This window comes from Brienomyrus brachyistius, chromosome 8 (assembly GCF_023856365.1).
Source record: "Brienomyrus brachyistius isolate T26 chromosome 8, BBRACH_0.4, whole genome shotgun sequence".
Taxonomy (NCBI): Eukaryota; Metazoa; Chordata; class Actinopteri; order Osteoglossiformes; family Mormyridae; genus Brienomyrus; species Brienomyrus brachyistius.
Window position 1 is genome coordinate 29,325,144 of NC_064540.1, and position 20,889 is coordinate 29,346,032.

General features: G+C 51.8%; 1 protein-coding gene across 1 annotated transcript; it reads right to left on the minus strand.

Moving 5' to 3' along the window:
- Window positions 1–192: 192 nt before the first annotated feature.
- LOC125747354 (uncharacterized) lies at window positions 193–11,402 on the minus strand. The gene is made up of 5 exons (XM_049022537.1): window positions 11,350–11,402; window positions 10,634–10,675; window positions 9,853–9,922; window positions 9,353–9,526; window positions 193–3,128 (listed from the first exon to the last, which is right to left on the minus strand). The coding sequence occupies exon 5, from the start codon at window positions 2,990–2,992 to the stop codon at window positions 992–994; it is 2,001 nt and encodes a 666-aa protein (XP_048878494.1). The 5' UTR covers window positions 2,993–3,128; window positions 9,353–9,526; window positions 9,853–9,922; window positions 10,634–10,675; window positions 11,350–11,402; the 3' UTR covers window positions 193–991.
- Window positions 11,403–20,889: the final 9,487 nt, after the last annotated feature.

A 20,889-nucleotide genomic window follows, 5' to 3' on the forward strand; every position in this document is an offset into this window, starting at 1 on the left:
TTCCCCTACCCACTCATTCTTTTTCCTCCTCTTGTTCAAGCCTGTCTTCCATCTCTGGTCCCCCTCATTATGGCTATCATTCACTACTCCCTTAGTACTGGAACTGTCCCTACACCCTTCAAAGTTGCTGCTATTACGCTGTGGTAGAAAAATTTAGAATATAACACTTAGAATAAAAGTCGGACCTCTCAGTTTGATGAGGTAAAGGAAAATCTCTTTTATTTCAGCAACTCAGCAAAGCGCTCTCATCACACTCTGGCATTCGGTACCAAGATCTTTTTTTAGCTCTCCGAGCAACCAGTTGATATACCATAACTCCCACTTCACAGTAAGGGTGTCTAAATCCTGATTGGTCACAACACACCAATGAACCAAGCTTAAACGTATAATAAACACAATTCTCGAATTCTATTGGTTCACCTTGGTGGCAAGGTAAAGTCCACCCATTCTGCTCAGTCTACCAGAACATGTCTCGACTGCTAGGCTCCTACTGGAGATATGAATATAGATATTGATTACATGACATTGAATCACTGTAAATACTCAGTTGTCCTTTGATTAATGATTAACGTATTGACGTATTGTCATTGAATCACTGCCAATACATGGTTAACATATGATTTGTATGATTAACAATTACTTATACATTTGCACTACCACATAGCTTGCTATATATTGTTTGCCACAACTATTCTATAAAGCTATAACTCGCTGTGCACCAGTTGGGGCAGCTTCGAATCTCTCCCTGCAGGTGGTTTCTCCCCCCCCTTTGTTCCGCTGTCTGCCTCTCCAAGGCCCGAGCTTTCCTCAGGGTCTGCGGAACTTACTGCAGGCAGCTATCTCGAAGCGAGGTCACACAGTATTCAAAACAATCTCTTCTTGCCTAAGGCCTAAAGACACACACAGTCCCAATATGCCAACCTCCCGGGCCTACCGATGTCCAATTTTAATTCCACATTCCCCCCTTTTGAACATGCGAAATCCGCATAGTTCACAAACAATCAGAGTCCGCAGTGTAGTAAAACGCCGGACCATTGCGCAGCGGGTCGAAGCGGGCCGGTGGCGGCTGGATGGAACAGGAGTCACCAACGGTGTCGGCGTTGCCGGTCGCATGGACGACAACCCGGGGCTGAGGGTCGTAGAGCCAGGCGGGAAGAAGAGGATCATCCGCATAGGGAAGAGGGGGAGCCCATAGGAGCATAACAGAATTTGCCTGGGAAGACAGAATACTAGAACAACACCTAAACAGCAAAAAGATTAGCAGCAACACTACTAGCAGTAACACTACACTAAAAACTAAGGGTCTGAACACCCCTGATAAACCCGGGATCAGTGAGGAGAACCAGTAGTCCCAGCTGTACTCAAACAGGCCATGCTCTTTGTGTACCTCAGACATCTGCTTGTGCACGACGTCCTCTAGATCCTGCACAGCCTGAGTGGAATCAGGGATGTACGTGCAACATTCTCTTCCCACAATAGCACAAACTCCACCTTTCTCAGCCAACAGGAGATCCAATGCCATGCGGTTTTGCAGAGCTACCTGCCTAACCGCCGACAATTCACCCGAGACGGCCTTCACGGTGTCAAGCGTTTGATTGGCCACCTTTTCAACTGCAGTCTGCAGGGCAGTCACCTCTGTCTGAAGGTCTGCCACCCCAAGGGATGGAATAAATACCCCAAACCATTGTTCAGTCCGACTAAGAGACCGTCTGCTGCGTGTATATGCACGCACAGCTAACGACATCTGCGCCTTGGGCACTACACGAATAGGAGGAACAAGATAAGCTAGATAACAATACCAATCAGCCTTCGTTTTCGAAAGAGACAAAACAGTGTAACCCTTAAGAAAATCTTTGCGACCACAAATAAACGCAGAACGTGGCGGTGCCACAAGCAGGACATCACCAAGGACAGAGAAGTTAACATAAGCCTTACAGTGAAGAGGTGGGGAGGAAGGGGTTCGAGTCTGGGTTGAATTAGACAAATGGAAACACACAGTCCCATTTACCGGGATGACAGCCAAGCCATCCTCAGGCAGTGTCACTCCCTTCACCATCACGGTCGAGTCCGATGGACAGGACACTGCAGAATAAGAACAGTTATCAGGGCTTTGGCGGCATTGCAGAGCAGTTACAGTCAGTTCTTGCACCCGTGCACCGTAGTGCTCGGGGTCCCCCGCCTCCCATGCCTTACCAACAGCCCATGTGATAATCACCTGGGCTGAGCAAACCCAGCCCTCTCCTGTTTTATTCATGCCTACAAGCAAATGGACTGTAGTGAAGCCCCAGTGATTAGACTGGTCTGCCTGAGTCAGATAGAGGATTGGATTGTTCTCAGCATACTCCTGTTGTAACCGGTCATGCGTGGCCACAAAGGCCGCCTCCACTGCCCGCGACTTAACAACAATACCAGAAATGCGACATATAGGTGGTGGTGGAGTTGAGGACGATGACCCTAGCTCGCGAGTCAGCAGCCCAGCCACAACAGACACAGGGCCGGAGCAGGTGTGGTTCAAGACCGCCATGTCATGATAGGTGTACGGAATCCCGTAGAAGGGCCATGCCGCAGAAGTGTGGGGCATATAATGGCAAACCCAGCAGTCTGAAACATTCAGCTCAGCAGTCACAGCTCGGGCCAAAAGCTCCACAGCATTAGCATCGGCATTGGTATTCATCACCTCCCTTTTCCCTCGGTTCAAAAATTGTCTTGGGTTGGGCTCTGTTGGAGTACAGCGGGTGACACAACCGGAATAAGCAGTTCTCCACCACAATATGGCATCAATCCCAAATGTAACTGTGACAATAAAAATGGCTATCAGGGCAAGGCAACACAATTGTGGCCCTTTCAGGGGCCAGTCTCGAAAGAACCACCAGGGTTGGGCACGCGTCTGCAGTGGACTTGATGGATCCAGGCGTCGATTCCCTCCACTTTTACTGCGTGAGGGGTCACCATCAAGACCTGGTGGGGTCCCCTCCATCTTGGCGTGTTCCATCTTTTCCTCCTCAGGTCGCGAACCAACACCCAGCTCCCTGGCTCGAGCGGTGTCACAGCTCGTGGCAGCTCTCCCTCTGGATTCCTCCAATTGGCACGAACCTGGTCCCAGGCTGCACCTATCGCCTGCCGCAAACCTGTAAGATAAGTCAGCAAATCCCCATCCACGGTCTCCAGTGTGACATATCGCGAGGGAGACAAAACACGCATCGGCCTTCCCGTCAACACTTCGAAAGGAGCCAATCCTGTTTGGCGGTGCGTCCTTGCTCGCATGAATAACAAAGCCAGGGGCAGGGCATCCACCCAGGGCAGGCCCGTCGTCTCTGAAATTTTCGCCAATTTCAGTTTAAGTGTCTGATTTGCTCTCTCCACTATCCCCCCACTCGAGGGGTGATAGGCACAATAATGCTTCAAATCAATTTGCATCCAATGGGACAATTTAGCCAGGATCTCGGCGATGAACGCAGGACCATTGTCTGTGGTGATTTTAGATGGAATGCCCCATCGTGGAATCACCTCCTTTAACAGACATTTAGCCACACTCAGAGCATCAGGGCGACGGCAAGGAAATGCCTCCACCCATCTGGAAAACAAATCTACAATCACCAAGCAATACTTATATCCCTTGCAAGGAGTTAGCTCAATGAAATCCATCTGCAGGTGATCGAATGGGCTTTGGGGACTCGGGGTCACTGCAGGGCCGGTTGGGATGCCCTTTCCCACATTGAATTTCATGCACACCATACACTTCCCGCAGAATTGGGCAGCAGCTGTGGCAAACCCAGGGGCATGCCACACCCGAGTCACAGCTGCCACCATCCCGTCCCGAGACACATGATCCAGGCCATGAACGGCTTTGGCCATCCCTGGATACGCAGATCTAGGGAGATAAGGTTTGTTAGTCCCAGAATGTCGCCACACGCCTTCTCTATCACTCCATGCCCCGCTCCGTTTCCAGCCGCGGAGCTCAGCCTCCGTTGCACCTGTTTGAATCAAAACAAGGTCATTTTCAGCGCCTGGTTTATCGACATTCTTTGCCAGTAAAACCTTATTCCCAAACCCAGTGGAGTTCTTGGCTAAACTTTTAGCCCACTGGTCTGCGAGGTCATTTCCCTGACTGATTTCATCAGTCCGCTTAGTGTGGGCCTGGCACTTCACTATTGCCACCTGTTTAGGTAGCATGAGAGCGTCCAGTAATTGTTCCACTAACTCATGATGCTGAATGGGTTTTCCAGTGCATCCTTCCAGTGGGATGTCGGTCAGATCCGGCCTAGGCCTGCACACACAGTCGATGACCTGCAAACAATCATGCGGTTCTCCGTCCGCCTCCGTGGGAAGGAGGGTCGCCGGATTCAAAGCAGAGCATCTTTCCACAGTCACATTTGCCAGTGTTAACAAAACATTCTGATAATGCACCGATCGCGCAGGCGTCAAATGAGATGTCCTGACCTGTGTCAGGATTGCGTGCACTGCATGGGGAACTCGAAGTTTCAGTGGATGTAACTGGACTAGATCTGCGCTTGCCATCACTGCCTCTGCGGCCGCAGCTACCGCTCGAAGACAAAGGGGTAATGCTCGAGCCACCGAGTCCAAACGCTTTGAGTAGTATGCAACCGGTTTGCCCCTTTCCCCATGATACTGAATCAGAACTGAAGTCATGAACCCTTTTTTCTCATCTACATACTGCACAAATGGCTTTCTATAGTCAGGCACCCCCAAAGCTGGAGCTGACATTAACGCTTGTTTTAAATCAATCAGGGCATCTTCAGCTTCGGACGTCCACGTCAGTTTATCTGTCAATCCTAGCCCAATTGTCAAGTCAATCAAGGGCTGTGATCTCTGTGCATAGTCCTGAATCCAAGGCCTGCAATAGCCAATCATGCCTAGGACTGAAAGCAATTGCTGTTTAGTTTCTGGTTTGGGCATCTCCTGTATGGAGGCCACTCGATCTGGTCCTAATGACCTTCCCTCACTTGTCAACATATGTCCAAGGTATTTAACCCTTTGTGACACCAGCTGCAGCTTTTCTTTGGAGGCTTTGTGCCCATTTTCAGCCAGGAAGTCTAACAGAGCTCTGGTGTCCTGTTTACAGGACTCGCGAGTGTGAGAGCAAAGCAACAAATCATCCACATACTGTACCAGTGTGCTACCCCCAGGTGCAGTAAACCCCTCCAAATTTTTTGCCAGCTCCTGCCCATACACGCTAGGTGACTCTATGTAGCCCTGGGGCATCACTGTCCAGGTCCACCTCTTCCCCAGAAAGGTGAAGGCGAACCAGTACTGGGAATCTGGATCTACTGGGATAGAAAAGAAAGCATTAGCCAAATCAATGACAGAGAACCATTTAGCCTCCGCTGGTATGGAAGCCAGGATCGTGACTGGATTGGGTACGATAGGAGCCCTGGGGTGTATGGCTGCATTAACACCCCTCAGATCTTGCACAAACCTCCAAGCTCCATTTGCCTTTTTCACAGGTAAAATAGGTGAATTGACTGGAGAATAGGCTATTTCCTTAATAGCCCCCCTTTTCACCAGATCTGCATGTACTTCTCTCACTCCCTCCTCTGCTTCTCTAGATAAGGGATACTGGGCCTTGTGAGGCTGAAAGTCAGACTTGGGGTGGACCACCAAAGGCTCAGCTGACACCATTCTGCCAAAATAATTTTTCCCTTTTGCCCACAAGCAATCAGGTACTTCCCCTAACTAGTCTGGCAGTGGATCAACACTTTTCTCCTTACTTTCTTCTGCATCCCCCTTTCTCTGTACCTCTACACACTGATCTATTTTGTACCTTTGCACCTGTCCATCTCCACTCATCCACCTTCCATCCTCCACATACATCCACTCAGTCCTTTTCTCACATTCTGCGACCCAGGGTCCTAAGTCCTTCCATTTTAGTGACCCCTTTTTCCCATATGATACATGGGGGACCGAACCTCCCACATACCACTGCTCCTGGGCGGCTGACAAACGGACAGATGCAGCAGACCTGTCTTCTGCCACGTAGAGGTAATCCAGCACAACAGTCTCTCCCAGTTCTCCTGCAGCTTCGAAATCCTTTATCCACTCAGCCCCTCCCGTTTTAGGAGGCTGAGCAGTGCAATGCAATCTTTTAGGCTGTTCTTGACCTTCAGGGATACGATCTCTCAGAATTGTGTCATCTGCTAGCCACCAGGCCGCAAAGTTTTCTTTCTCCAATGAGCAGAACAGTCCCAAAACGTCTGAGGTCACAATGAAGCCATCTTCTCCCAATTCCACCTTCATCCCCAGTTTCCCCATTAAGTCCCTCCCTAGTAGGTTGACAGGACAATAGGGGGAGACTAGGAACTGGTGCTGACACACAGTGGCTCCGGGGCTCCGTTCCACTAATAAAGGTTCTGTTTCTTCTAGGAATCCTGAGGCACCGATTATTTTCACAGTTCTGCCAGTGGTGGGGACTCCCGACGCCTCCTCCTCTCTGATTGTTGACCTTGTAGCTCCTGTATCCACTAGGAAAGGGATTTCCCTTCCCCCCACTCTCACTTTAAGCAATGGGTCATCTGCTGGGCGTCGGGTTAAGGCGATGAATTGACCCTCTTCACCACCTGTCCCCGCAATCTCCTATTGGGGAGGAGGGGCAGGCCACCCGGACCCGGAGCCTTGTGCACTCAGGCTGGGACACTGGTTGGCGAGATGTCCCTGCTGTTTGCAAACATAGCACATCACAGGCCCTGGTCTTACTTCTCCCTCTCCTCCAGCTTGGTTCCCCTGCACAGCCTGAGGCAGAGGGCAGTTCCTGTAGAAGTGATTGGGATCTCCGCAGTTCCAGCATCTCCTGTCCCCCCCTCTAGGTGGACCAGGTGGACCCTGTCTTCTCCCCCTCCCTCTGCCTCTGCCTTGAGGTGGTCTCCCTGTGGCCAAATTAGCCACCGCCTGAACAAGCATTTCATGTTCCTGCTCCCTTTTCCCTTTCTTCTTCTCTTCCTGGATGCTTTTTCTTTTCTCTGCATCTTTCAGATTACGCTCAATGTTCTGGGCGAAAGCTCTCACACCACTCATGTTTTTCTCCCTCCAGTCAGGGCAAGCTTGCTTCAGGAGTTCTCGGATCTCGGGCCGCATCCCTTCCACATAGAGGGCAGTCATCATTTGTCCCTGCTGTTCTGCTCCTGCGCCCGAGTGCTGCTCCACCAGGCTCTGCAACCGGAGCTCCCAGTCATACACATCTTCTTTATCACCTTGCCGGGCCGCATACAGGCGGGACCAGTCAACCACTGTAGGGAAACGAGACTTAAGGGCATTCTCTAGAGAGTTCATCTGCTGGGCCCACCTCGCACTGTCTATCCTCTGGATGCTCGTGTCCCATGATACTCCCAGAGCAGCCCATGCAGGCCCCAACTTCTTCTTTAACACCTGGCTCAGCTCCCAAGCGCTGGGCTGGTACACAGCATCCATGTCCTTCACTGCTGTGTAAAACTGAGCCCCCCCACACTTCCGTGGGTTGGGCAGAGACTCAGCCACCTCCTTGATGTCACCCGGCTCCCAGTTCCGTTGCACCATCATGACAGGGCCTCCTTCAAGTCGAGGGTTCGGGACCTCCACCAGAGGAAACTGATGTTTTCCCTCTGTTTGCCCTTTACGTTGCAGACGGCGTGAGCGACCTTTACTGTCCCGGCCTTCGGGTACGGGTTCTTCCTCCTCATCATCGCCTTCATCCTCGTCATAAGAAGACCCTTCCTGCTTTACAGAAGGCTGCGGCATTGGACCCACAGCTCCCCCTTCTGCATCAGGGGCAGAGGGTTCAGCCCTCCCTGGAGGAGGAGGGACCTGGGCAGGAGGGCGAGGTTCAGGTGGTGGCGGTGAAAGAGGGGACACTTCAGGCAGGACCGGATACAAGAGATCTGCATTAGGCTTTTTTCTCCTGTCAGCATCAGCCACAGGCGGAGAAACGGCAGCAGTTGGATCGGCCCCCCTGTCCTCTCTGCTAACCATTACATGACTTTCCTTATCAGTCAGCTGCTCTCTAGGCTTCCTGGCCCTCAGCAAGGCCACTGACTTCCACCGAAAATAATATTCCGGCTTGTACATCCCCCTACTACAACAACCGTTCCCCCTCCTTTCCAGTAACGTTTCACAACATTCTATCTCCAATATGTTTAGAGTGCCCTCCTTTGGCCATCTACCCCGAGTCTGACGATACCAATTTCTGCACGCCTTCTTTAGACTCAGGCCAGTCACCCGTTCCATTATCTGCCTTGGGGATGGTTTTCCCTTATCCCCTTTTTTACATTTCAATATCTCTCCCTCAGTGTTGGAGTCCCTTTCAGGGGGTTGCGAATGTTTGCTTGACGGACTCCCCATTATCAACCCTTCAACAAACAACGTTTGTCAAATGTAGGCTTAATGAAATATCTGGTCTGGCCCTGATACACCCTCCCCTCTGCAAAGTAGCTGCCGTCTGCACAAAGCACGCAGCTGCTGGGTGATCACTAGGCTAAACAAGACAACTTGTTACTGGACTACAAAACCTTTAAAGATCCACGTGTAATTTTAAACATTAGATGTTCTAGAAACACAATTGTCTGACTTATCCCAGCATATCTCATATCCAACACATAACACTTTTTCACAGGGCTACTCCATTAAGTTTTGACACCTGCATGCGTCAATGTGGAGCGTAATTCCATGTATCAATTTATCTCAATGAGGATACTGCACCTGGGAGGATACTGCACACCCTTTTACCACATACACATTCTCCAAAACCATACACCCTTTATACTCCCGTGGGACCGAGAGTGGACCAAACCCCGAACAGTCCCTCAGCCTGGAGTCAGGGGTCTACGACAGCGCCTGTCTTAGGTTGTCCCTGTCCACACACAGGAATCTTACCCGTCTTTGGCCTGTTACGCAGTGCTGTGCTACTGCATGCAATGCATTCACTGTCCAGCCTCCGCCATACAATGCCACGCCACGCAGTACACACACACCGCCCTGTCCTCTGCCCCTGATGCACCAAGCCTTCACTGTCGTGTCTGGCCCTCCGCGGGTGACAGCTTCCCTGCTGTCTGACGGCTTCCCTGCCGTCTTGTGCCCCGTCACACAAATACACAGTGGCGCCACTCAAAATCACGGACTTTCCCAAGGTCTCGTGCATCCACCTAACCCACGTAATAGGTCACTCAGGTTTCCCCTTGGACCGCACCCTTTCCCTATTACAGGTGGTTGAGCGCTCCCTCCATGGCCCGTCCGTCCGCGTTCAGCGCTTCCCCGTGCTTGGATCCCACAGTCACGGCGGACTCTCACACACTCAGACACTATCACAACATAACCTTCAGCATCAAGCAAAGCAGCAGCAAAAATGAATAAACAGAGAAGCCTTTACCTCACCAACACAGGTCCGGCCAAATCAGTCTCAGGAATGTTCAGCTCTGGGACAGCGTGATCTCCGTTGTTCCTTGACGAGGGACTGGGCCAATCCTCAATCTCACCCGGATCTGGTCCCGTCAGGCTCTATCTATGCTATGCCGTACCCGCTTCTCTGGCAGGATCCCTCTGTCTGGAACAAGCAGAGAACTCAGCTGCCCCACGTTGGGCGCCAAACTGTGGTAGAAAAATTTAGAATATAACACTTAGAATAAAAGTCGGACCTCTCAGTTTGATGAGGTAAAGGAAAATCTCTTTTATTTCAGCAACTCAGCAAAGCGCTCTCATCACACTCTGGCATTCGGTACCAAGATCTTTTTTTAGCTCTCCGAGCAACCAGTTGATATACCATAACTCCCACTTCACAGTAAGGGTGTCTAAATCCTGATTGGTCACAACACACCAATGAACCAAGCTTAAACGTATAATAAACACAATTCTCGAATTCTATTGGTTCACCTTGGTGGCAAGGTAAAGTCCTCCCATTCTGCTCAGTCTACCAGAACATGTCTCGACTGCTAGGCTCCTACTGGAAATATGAATATAGATATTGATTACATGACATTGAATCACTGTAAATACTCAGTTGTCCTTTGATTAATGATTAACGTATTGACGTATTGTCATTGAATCACTGCCAATACATGGTTAACATATGATTTGTATGATTAACAATTACTTATACATTTGCACTACCGCATAGCTTGCTATATATTGTTTGCCACAACTATTCTATAAAGCTATAACTCGCTGTGCACCAGTTGGGGCAGCTTCGAATCTCTCCCTGCAGGTGGTTTCTCCCCCCCCTTTGTTCCGCTGTCTGCCTCTCCAAGGCCCGAGCTTTCCTCAGGGTCTGCGGAACTTACTGCAGGCAACTATCTCGAAGCGAGGTCACACAGTATTCAAAACAATCTCTTCTTGCCTAAGGCCTAAAGACACACACAGTCCCAATATGCCAACCTCCCGGGCCTACCGATGTCCAATTTAAATTCCACAACGCCAATATTGAAAAAACCTGGTGCAGATCCTACTAATTTCAATAATCTTCGTCTTTGTCAAATTTACCCATCATCTCCAAAATTCTTGAAAAAACTATAGCTACTCAACTCCACTCTCATTTATCCTGTTACAATCAGTATGGACAGTTCCAGTCTGGTTTTCACCCCTTTCACAGTACAGAAACTGCCCTTACAAAAATCACCAATGATCTTCTCATGGCTTCTGACTCCAGTTAACTTACCATTCTCATTCTTCTTGATTTGAGTGTGGCCTTTGCCACCATCTGTAACAACAGATTAACAAGAGATTAACTTCTTAATAGATTAACTTCTATTGGCATTACCCATACCCCATTAGACAGGACCAAATCTTATCTCTCTGGCCACACTCAGTTCATTCAGCTCAAATCCTTTGAGTCTGAACTATCCTCTGTTAATTCAGAGGTGCCCCAGGGCTCTGTTCTAGGGCCCCTTCTCTTCATTATTTATCTCCTTCCGGATATCTTCCGTAAATTCAGTATCAATTTCCACTGTTATGCAGATGACACACTGCTCTACCTTACTAGTAAACCTGTTTCCAATCTTCCACATTCCTCCCATACGCATTGCCTTGCAGAAATTTCATTAAATTAAAGAGTGATAAAACAGAGGTTCTCCTTATTGTTTATGATGATGATGAGAACCCTTTATTGCTGTTGCAACACACCATGCCACTAGTCACAAGTACCAGCGAAAAAAGTGGCCATCAACCCGACCATACATACACACAAACATCACAGTATAAGGGGTAGACAGGTCAGGAAGACAGGGGCAAACAGAGAGAAGAAAAAGAAACAGAATAACATGAGGAGAGAGGAGGAGAATAAAAAAACAGCCCCCAGACTGTACTCCAGTAGGGAGGACGTTGTAGGAACCGAAAAAAAACACCTCAGCAACAAAAGCACATGGTCACTACAACCTTACAACATAAAAAGGCACGACTTGCAACAGGTAAGGGAAATGGGGAGGTGGTTCACAGTGGGGGGTATGAAGCGGCGAAGGCATGGGATGGGGGGAGGGTGAGTCCTTGGGATTGGGGGAGAGGAATGCAAGAGAGTCTCATTGCCTTGTTCTTCTGGCGGAGTTGTTAGTTCAGCAGTGGCCTTAGCCGAGGCCAATGCTGATTGGGGGGAGCCAAAACCAGATAGGATTGGCACCAAATGTACTTTATCCAAAACAAACAGATTCTCTCTACCTATCAACAATTGCTCAGTCTTCCCCTCCCCACAGGTTGCGAGTCTGGGTGTCATCTAGGGCTGCAGCTATCGATTATTTTAGTAATCAAGTATTCTATTGATTATTCCATTGATTAATCGAGTAATCAGGTAAGAAATACTTTTGTCTTATTAAAGAGCAATAGTAACTATTCTTAAAATGAATAACCCATGAGTTTCCATTTTAGGACCATTTTTAATGACTGAACTCCATACAACAACTGACAAAAGAACTAAACCCTTTTAGTGTATTTATGTACATATTTGTTTCGCTTTTTAAAAGAAAACACTTTCTTAAATGCAAAAATAAATAAAATGATGTCAAATAAAATGGCTGAAAAAAAGGTATATGTGACGCCCGCTCCGTCCGCTCCTCGTGTGTGCCACGCCCCCTAATTACCCACGTGTGATTTCCTGATCGTGCCCAGTCGTGTCTTGTTTCCTGCTGCCTTGTTTCATGTATTTAAGTTCCTGATTTGTACTAACCCGTGTCTGTCATTGATGTTAGTTGGCGTTCCATGTATCCTGCTCCCGGTGTTCCTTTATTAAACCCCTTGTTTCGTCCCGAATCCTGCCTGCCTGCTTCCTGCTTCTCTGCTTCCCCGCACGATCGCCGCTCTACCCGCGATCGTTGCCGAACACCCGTGACAGAATGACAGACCGACTCAACAAGGCACAGCAGCAGACCGAGAGCCAACGTCTCGGTCTGCTGCAAGAGGTTCACTACTGGCTGAACCAGCCCGACGTCCAGGAGGACCCCGTCGCGCTGCAATTGGCCACCGACAGCTGCGATCTCCTGCTGGCGATGTCCCCATCGGAGGGCGGGCATCGTCTAGGAGAGGTGCGCTCCAACCTCAACCAGTTGGTTCAGCGCCTAACAGCGCGGAGGTTGGGGCTGGACGCACGGTGCGTCCCGGAGGTTGTTCCCCAGCCGTCCGTCCTGTCGGACGTGGAGCAGCCTCCCGCGGACACCGTGACAAAGAGGAAGAAGAGGAAGAAGCACGCGATCGCCCCTGCAATCGTTCTAGGAGCGTGCGCGCTCATCCCTGCTTCTCTCCTAACCGGGGAATTGGAGGACTCCCCGGCTGACCTTGACGTCATCACCACAGCTAAGCTGCCTGCGCTGGCAGCTTCCCCAGTCCGGGGAGAGCACCCAGCCGCCGCTGAGCTGCTACCGCCCCTCGAGCGGTACTACTTCCGGCCCGAGCGGCTGGCCAACAAGGGGGCCCGCGCGGTGCGGGACGCTATCCCGCGTGTGCCCCGGGCACTTAAAGGGACCACGTCCGTCTTGCCCGTACGGGACCTACCGGTCCCGCCTCCTGTGCCTGCAGCCCCTGCTCAGCCCGCGCAGCCGCCTCCTGTGCCTGCAGCCCCTGCTCAGCCCGAGCAGCCGCCTCCTGTGCCTGCAGCCCCTGCTCAGCCCGAGCAGCCGCCTCCTGTGCCTGCAGCCCCTGCTCAGCCCGAGCAGCCGCCTCCTGTGCCTGCAGCCCCCGGGCAGGCGCCCCCACTGCAGCCGCCTGCTGCAGCCCCCGGGCAGGCGCGCCCACTGCAGCCGCCTGCTGCAGCTCCCGGGCAGGCGCGCCCACTGCAGCCGCCTGCTGCAGCTCCCGGGCAGGCGCCCCCACTGCAGCCGCCTGCTGCAGCTCCCGGGCAGGCGCCCCCACTGCAGCCAGCTCCTGTTCCTGACCGCGCTCCTGTTCCTGCAGAGGCGCCCCCTCTGCAGCCGCCTGCTGCAGCTCCCGGGCAGGCGCCCCCACTGCAGCCACCTGCTGCAGCTCCCGGGCAGGCGCCCCCACTGCAGCCAGCTCTTGTTCCTGACCGCGCTCCTGTTCCTGCAGAGGCGCCCCCTCTGCAGCCGCCTGCTGCAGCTCCCGGGCAGGCGCCCCCACTGCAGCCGCCTGCTGCAGCTCCCGGGCAGGCGCCCCCACTGCAGCCAGCTCCTGTTCCTGACCGCGCTCCTGTTCCTACAGAGGCGCCCCCTCTGCAGCCGCCTGCTGCAGCTCCCGGGCAGGCGCCCCCTCTGCAGCCACCTGCTGCAGCTCCCGGGCAGGCGCCCCCACTGCAGCCACCTGCTGCAGCTCCCAGGCAGGCGCCCCCACTGCAGCCAGCTCCTGTTCCTGACCGCGCTCCTGTTCCTGACCGCGCTCCTGTTCCTGTCCCGGCGCCCCCTCCGCCTGCAGCAGCTCCAGTGGCGCTCCCTCTCACTGCTGCAGCTCCAAGTCCTGTCGCCCTAGTCCCTGAGGTGGTCCCAGAGGACTCCATCGTGGCTCCTCCCTCTTCAGAGGTGGAGGAGCTTGAATGGGACCCCTCGGGGACCGCACTAGTGACTCCTTCACCCTCACCCCGGCGACATCGACCCCGACCGGGGGTCGGTATGTCTGTGTCCCGCAGGGGGAGGGGGCACAGACGTCGGACTGGGGTCCCTCCCGCCCTGCCCCCTGGCTCGCCCTCCCTCGCCTGCGCTCTGGCTCGGTTGGCGCCTGCGGGTCCTGGCCCTCCGGGTCGGCTGTCGCCTGCGGGTTCCCCTCCAGTACCTCGTCGCCCCGCCTCGCTCCCCCCTCCGGTGCCTGGTCGGCCGCCTGCGGGCTCCCCGACGGCGGCTCCTCGGTTGCCTGCGGGGCCCCTACCTCCGGCCCTCCACCGGACGTCGCCGCCTGCTGCGGCTCCCCCCTCCTCCGGGCCTTCGCCGTGGGCCCCTCCTGCTCCCTCGTCCCCTTCCCCGGTGCTCCCTCCTGCTCCCTCCCTGGCCCCTCCGCGGGTCCCTCGCCCTGCCTCCTCGGCCCCTCCGAGGTCCCCTCCGGCTCCGGCCTCCCGGCCGCCTGCGGCCCCTCCGGCTGCCTCCCGTCGCCCGCTGGGGCTCCCTCGGGCTCCCCTTCCTTCCTCCTCCTTCTCTCCCTTCTTTCCTGTCTCTGTCCCGCCTGTCTTTGTTCCTCCTCCTGCCTTTGTCCCGCCGTCCTCTGTTCCTGGTCCCTTTGTTCCGCCCCGCTCTGTTCCTGGTTTACCGTCGTTCCCTCCCGTCACTCCCGCTCCTTTTGTTCCGCCTGTTCCCTCTGTTTCTCCCTTCCTGGTCTGTCTGTCGGCCTTTCCTGTCTTGTGTGGTGTCCTGTCCTGGCTCCTGCCTCTTTGTCTGTTTTGCCTGTCCGTCTTGTTCCCTGTTCCCCGTTGATTTTTTTTTGCTCTTGTCTTTCAGGTCCTGTTCTGCCTCGTCCCGTCCGTCGCCCCCTTCCTTGGCGCGCCCGGTGTAGCGCGCCTTTGGGGGGGGGTTCTGTGACGCCCGCTCCGTCCGCTCCTCGTGTGTGCCACGCCCCCTAATTACCCACGTGTGATTTCCTGATCGTGCCCAGTCGTGTCTTGTTTCCTGCTGCCTTGTTTCATGTATTTAAGTTCCTGATTTGTACTAACCCGTGTCTGTCATTGATGTTAGTTGGCGTTCCATGTCTCCTGCTCCCGGTGTTCCTTTATTAAACCCCTTGTTTCGTCCCGAATCCTGCCTGCCTGCTTCCTGCTTCTCTGCTTCCCCGCACGATCGCCGCTCTACCCGCGATCGTTGCCGAACACCCGTGACAGTATACATATATCTTAAACTAAGGCATAAATTAAAATGGCCCTCTGTGATCTTGTACATTCATAGGAGGCGTAAAAAGTTCTGACAGGATTGTATCTCCTGGATGAGGTAGGAATGGTGTGTGCATGTTCATGTGTGTGTAGTTGAATATGAGTGAGAGTGTGTGTGTTTAAGTGTGTTAAAGAATGAGTGTGTGTGTAAGCCTTTAAAGGAGCATGTGGTGGTTGGATAATTCAGTGTCTCAGAGTTTCACTAACCCAAGGCTGTTGGGAGGGGGGGGGGGTAATGTTTATGTTATATTTCATTCCATCCATCCATCCATTTTCCAAACCGCTTATCCTACTGGGTCGCGGGAGGTCCGGAGCCTATCCCGGAAGCAATGGGCACGAGGCAGGGAACAATGCAGGATGGGGGGCCAGCCCATCGCAGGGCACACTGACACACCAGTCACTCAAACATGCACTCCTACGGGCAATTTAGCAAGTCCAATTAGCCTTAGAGAAACCCCACGACGACATGGGGAGAACATGTAAACTCCACACACATGTGGCCCAGGCGGAGACTCAAACCTGGGTCCCAGAGGTGTGAGGCAACAGTGCTAACCACTGTACCACCATGCCGCCCCCGCATTTATTAATGTACAATATATTTTTTGAGACGGAGCTTATACGAGTGAAATAACCACGTGATATCGTGACATCGTAACAGTCTGACAATGGTTTTGAGCTATTTTTTATCGCGATATTGCAATATTACGTTTTTCATTACATCCCTAGCAAAGACACGTCAGTAACAGTAAAGTCAGGAACTGGCAGATTTTCTATTATGGAATGCACTTCCCGAAACAGCACACACACAGATCCATTCTCCAGCCATAATTTACACAATGGAATTAGATGGCACATCAAATGAACAAGTAGATCACAGTGGAGCTATTCATTGTACAGCAAATACATTAGACTCCAACAGAGCAGTCACGAAACAGAATCACACTTGCCAGCTCCTTAGTACATTGTGAAAGGTTGACCAAAAGAAAGACACTTAATGAATTGTGTACTGCACCCACTCTGGACACTCAAAGAGGAACTGACAGTTCATAGTCACCTAGTATAAATACAGGGCAATTGAATACTAATTTCAGAATCACCGCACTCTTTCTTCAAAAAATCCACACTGGACACTCATTTTGAAATAGTTTTCTGGCCAGGGGTAACAGAAGACATCAAAGCTTCTGTCATGAACTGCTCCACATGCAACTCAATGCAAATAAGACAATCCAAAGAAACACTGTTGCAGAAGATTGGGAAAACCCTGTCCTGGATTCTGCAACCATGAAATCCACCCGAATTAGGACTGCCAATAAAACTTCCTGTCAGATATCATAATGACCACATTGTTTATTCTTAAGATTACATGATGAAATATATAGAGCCTGTACATATAACACATATTCAGTAATGTTTTTTCTGTTAATGGATTTGGCTATGTATTTCATCTCTTCTCATTTTAGCACGGAGAATATATTACGATAGTGACCAGTAGATGGCATTGATGGTTTAGGAAGGATATTAGAGAAAGTTCTAGGGCACTGCAGTTGAAGAGCAAATATGCCGAAAGCAAAACACCTGTAAACAAGTGTTGTATTAAAGCAAAGTATTAAATCACATCTCTGTCAGAGCCTGCAACTTCTAACAAGCATTACTTCATATAAACTGGCCATTCCTTCTCACCAGTAGGTGTTCATTTCATAATTCATTTAACAATATTACAATAGTGAATTTTTCCAAAGAGAGAAAAATCATTAAACAAAATTATAGCTATAGTAATAAGATATTTCAAAGTTAATTGATTCATAATTGTCAGGCCCACACAGGCAGAGGACACCGGACATACGGTGCTACCCATCAGGCCCACACAGGCGGGAATTGCCGGGTGTAATTAGTTGCTGACAATTAGGGAAGGTTCAAAGGAATCCAACCTACCACAACCCAGTGCGAAGTATTGAGCCGAATGTTTGCGTGCCATACCGAGCAGTTTCTTGTCTCTTGTCTTCCCGATCTCCCAACCCTACTCCATCTGCCTAGTGTGTTTACCTTACCTGCTTTCCTTTCCCTCTCCAGACCCGCTCCCGAACCTGACCTGCCTTCCCCGCCGGGACCGGCACGTCTCGTTCCCTCATCCCCGTGTGTGCCTGTCTCATGTATCTCTGTAGGACGGATTCCCTGGCTATCGACCTCTGCGCTTCCCCATTGATGACGACTTCTGCTTGCCCCTCCTGTTACTGTGTTTATTAGTCCGCTAATAAACCAAACACTTGCTTGCATACCTGGATCCTGGTCTTCCTGTGCGAGAGCTCCTGACAATAATTTAATATAGATTTAATTTAATCTTAAGTCAAACCAGTGGTACTGAAGAGACTCTGAAGAGACACAGTACCGAAGCAGTCCAGTCTTTGTCTAAGCTCACTGGATAGCATCCATGTCTCACAGCCATACAGCAAGACAGGGAGCACCAGGACTCTAAAGACTTGCACCTTCGTTCTCCTGCAAAGATATCGGGCATGCCCGACACATCCCTTTCCAGTGTAGGAAAAATTTGCTCAAGTAAAAATTTATGTCTCCACCCATTTGTAGGGAAATTAATAAACATTTTATTAATTATTATTTAATGATTATTATTAACCAATTGTGCCCATTGCTTCCGGGATAGGCTCCGGACCCCCCGCGACCCAATAGGATAAGCGGTTTGGAAAATGGATGGATGGATGGATTAACCAATTGTTATGCCGAATGGTTAGTTCCTCCAAACTCAATTGTGGAATCCCCATGAGTCTGTTAATGTGAGACTTAAATGGGATTCACTAATTACCAGTATTGCTTAGTAACCCGGGTTAGAATACTTGTCTACTGAGATACATCACCAGCTAATGTAAATGATTGCCAGTGAAGCCGTTCTCATGGCCGTTGAGAAAAATAGTCTTGTGATATTTCAGGTGAGCTTGACGTCTCAGAGCTTAATAGCCAGTTTGCACAGAGACAGTGACTATTGTGAGCACTCAGTGAAAGTTGAAGTTGTATAAAAGGAATACATTTATTCCTAACTAACACTATATTAACATAAGACAGATATTACACTTAAAATAATCAACAAACACAAAATAACAGAATATAACCAAACAGAATGTAATATAAAAATGCAGTGACCAGATTTAAATGGGTAATCTTAAAAGGGAAATATTGTTCTGCAAAGCAAGCACAGTTTGTAGAAACATGACCTTAAAATTATAGAGCAGATTAAACAGAACAGTTTAGGTTGTTAGAATGAATGGAAGTCGGTTTACTTGGTTGCAGAATGGAGAGGGTCTTGGCAGTAGGTTTCAGAGATGATGAGCTGAGGGAATGGTGGCACTTAAGAAGGCGTGGCATTTGGGGCAGTTCTTGGAGTGGAGCCCTTTGAATTTTCTCTCCTTGTGAAACTTTAAGGTGAAAGGCTTTGTCTTGGGGTTGAAGTTCTCTGTTGGGTAGCAGGCCTTCACCGGCAGGCTTCAGGATGGGCTTTTTTACTGGGCTTCGCAGTGGTCTGGTGATTTCTTGATGGTCTTTGGAGGGCTTCTTCCTGGAGGGTTTCTCGCGACTTTGCTCTGAGGTGCCAGGTTTTATGGAATATGGGGTTGAAGAATAGAGATGACCAGGAACCTGAACCAATTAGTTGGCAGGCTTTCGGAGAGGTGTCTGTGGCAGTCCTTTTGGTATGTACAACTAGACTGATGCCACTTTACCAATGACACTGCACAACATTTTTTTTTTAAGTTTTGCTTCATGGAAAGTTTTTACTGATTGAGACAGGTACCTGTTGGGTATGCACAAATATAATTTTGGTTTTGTTGCATCACGTAGATATGAGAAATAGACCGTTACCTCTTTATCAGCAATAACATATTTAATCGCGTTTATGTCCCTCATACACTATTAAATTCAAAATAATTAGAAGTGCTTTGCAGATTGTTTAATTCTGACTGTTATGAGATGTGGATCTCCAGAAGAGCACGGTTCAAAATCTGGATCAATGTCCCTGCTGTCATACCCGGCTCGTACGATCCTCATGTGTGCCACGCCCGTCCATCGTGACAGAATGATGGACCTAAAGAAGAAAGCATCCCCCGTGACCCAGGAGTGTTACCTCGGTCTCGGGAACGAGGTGCTGTACTGGATCGGCCAACCCGAGGTCCAGGAAGATTCCCAAGTACGGGACCTCGCGATCCAGAGCCGGGACATCCTCGCGGGTATTTCCCTAGAGGACGCGCATCTTGCGGAGGAGGTGCGCGAAAACCTCCGGCAACTGTCCAAGCGCATGAGAGAGCGAAGGTTAGAGCTGGTTGCGCCACTCATCACTGAGGCTGTCCCCTCGCTGTCCGTCCTATCAGACATGGTGCAGCCTTCAGCCGCCTCCAAGAGCCGGAGGAAGAAGAAGAGAAAGCCGGTGAACGCCTCGACGATCATCGTGGGGGCGTGCATGCTCTTTCCCGCTTCTCTCACTGCAGGAGATCCGGGGGAATCCCTGGACGTCAGCCCCGCTGCAAGGCTGCCTGCGCAGACGGCTTTCCCCTCCCTGGGATCGTGCTTAGCCACCGAGGAGCTGCCACCGCCCCTCTAGTGGTACTTCTACAGGCTGGAGCAGCTGGCCAACAAGGGGCCAGCGCGGTGCGGGACGCCATCCCGCGTGTGCCCCGGACACATAAAGGGGCCACGTCCCTCTTGCCCGCACGGGACCTACCGGTCCCGCCACCTGCGGCTCCAGTGCCCGAGCAGCCACCCTTGCCCGCGGCTCCAGCACTCGAGCAGCCGCCCTTGCCTGCGGCTATAGCGCCCGAGCATATCTACCTGCAGCTCCTGCGCCCACGTCCGGGGTGCTCCCTCTGCCTGCAGCTCCCGCATCCACCTCCAGGGCGCTCCCTCTGCTTGCAGCTCCCGCGCCCACCTCCAGGGTGCTCTCTCTGCCTGCAGTTCCTGCGCCCACGCCCAAGGCGCTCCCTCTGCCTATGACTGTACCCCCTGTGGCTCCCGTCCCTTGCCCCACTCCAGTCCCTTCTGCCCCACTCCAGTCCCTTCTGCCCCAGACCCAATCCTAGTGACTCCTTTGCCCTCGCCCAGGTGAGCTCGACCCCGATCAAGGATTCTAATGTCAGTGTCCCGGAGGGGGAGAGGACACAGACGCAGGGCGGGGGTCCCTCCCACCCTGCCCCCTGGCTCACCGGCACTGAGGCTCGGTCGGTGCCTGCTGGTCCTGGCCGTCTGGGTCGACGGTCGCCTGTGGGTCCCCCTTCACAGCCTCGTTGCCAAACCTTGCTCCCTCCTCCGGCGTCTCGTCGGTCGCCTGCGGGCTCCGCAACGGCGGCTCCTCAGTTGCCTGCTGGTCCCCCAACTCCAGCGCAACAGAGGACGTCGCCACCTACTGCGGCTCCCCCCCTCTCCTTGCCCTCACCTAGGTCCCCTCCAGTTCCTTCGTCCCCTTCCCTGGGTCTCCCTCCAGCTCCCTCCTCGGCCCCTCCGTCAGTCCCTCGCCCTGCCTCCTCAGCCCCTCCTGCGGCCCCTCCGGCTGCCACCCGTCGTCCGCTGGGGCTCCCTCGGGCTCCCCTTTGTTCCCCCTCCTTCTCTCCCTGGCCTCCTGTCTTTGTTCCTCC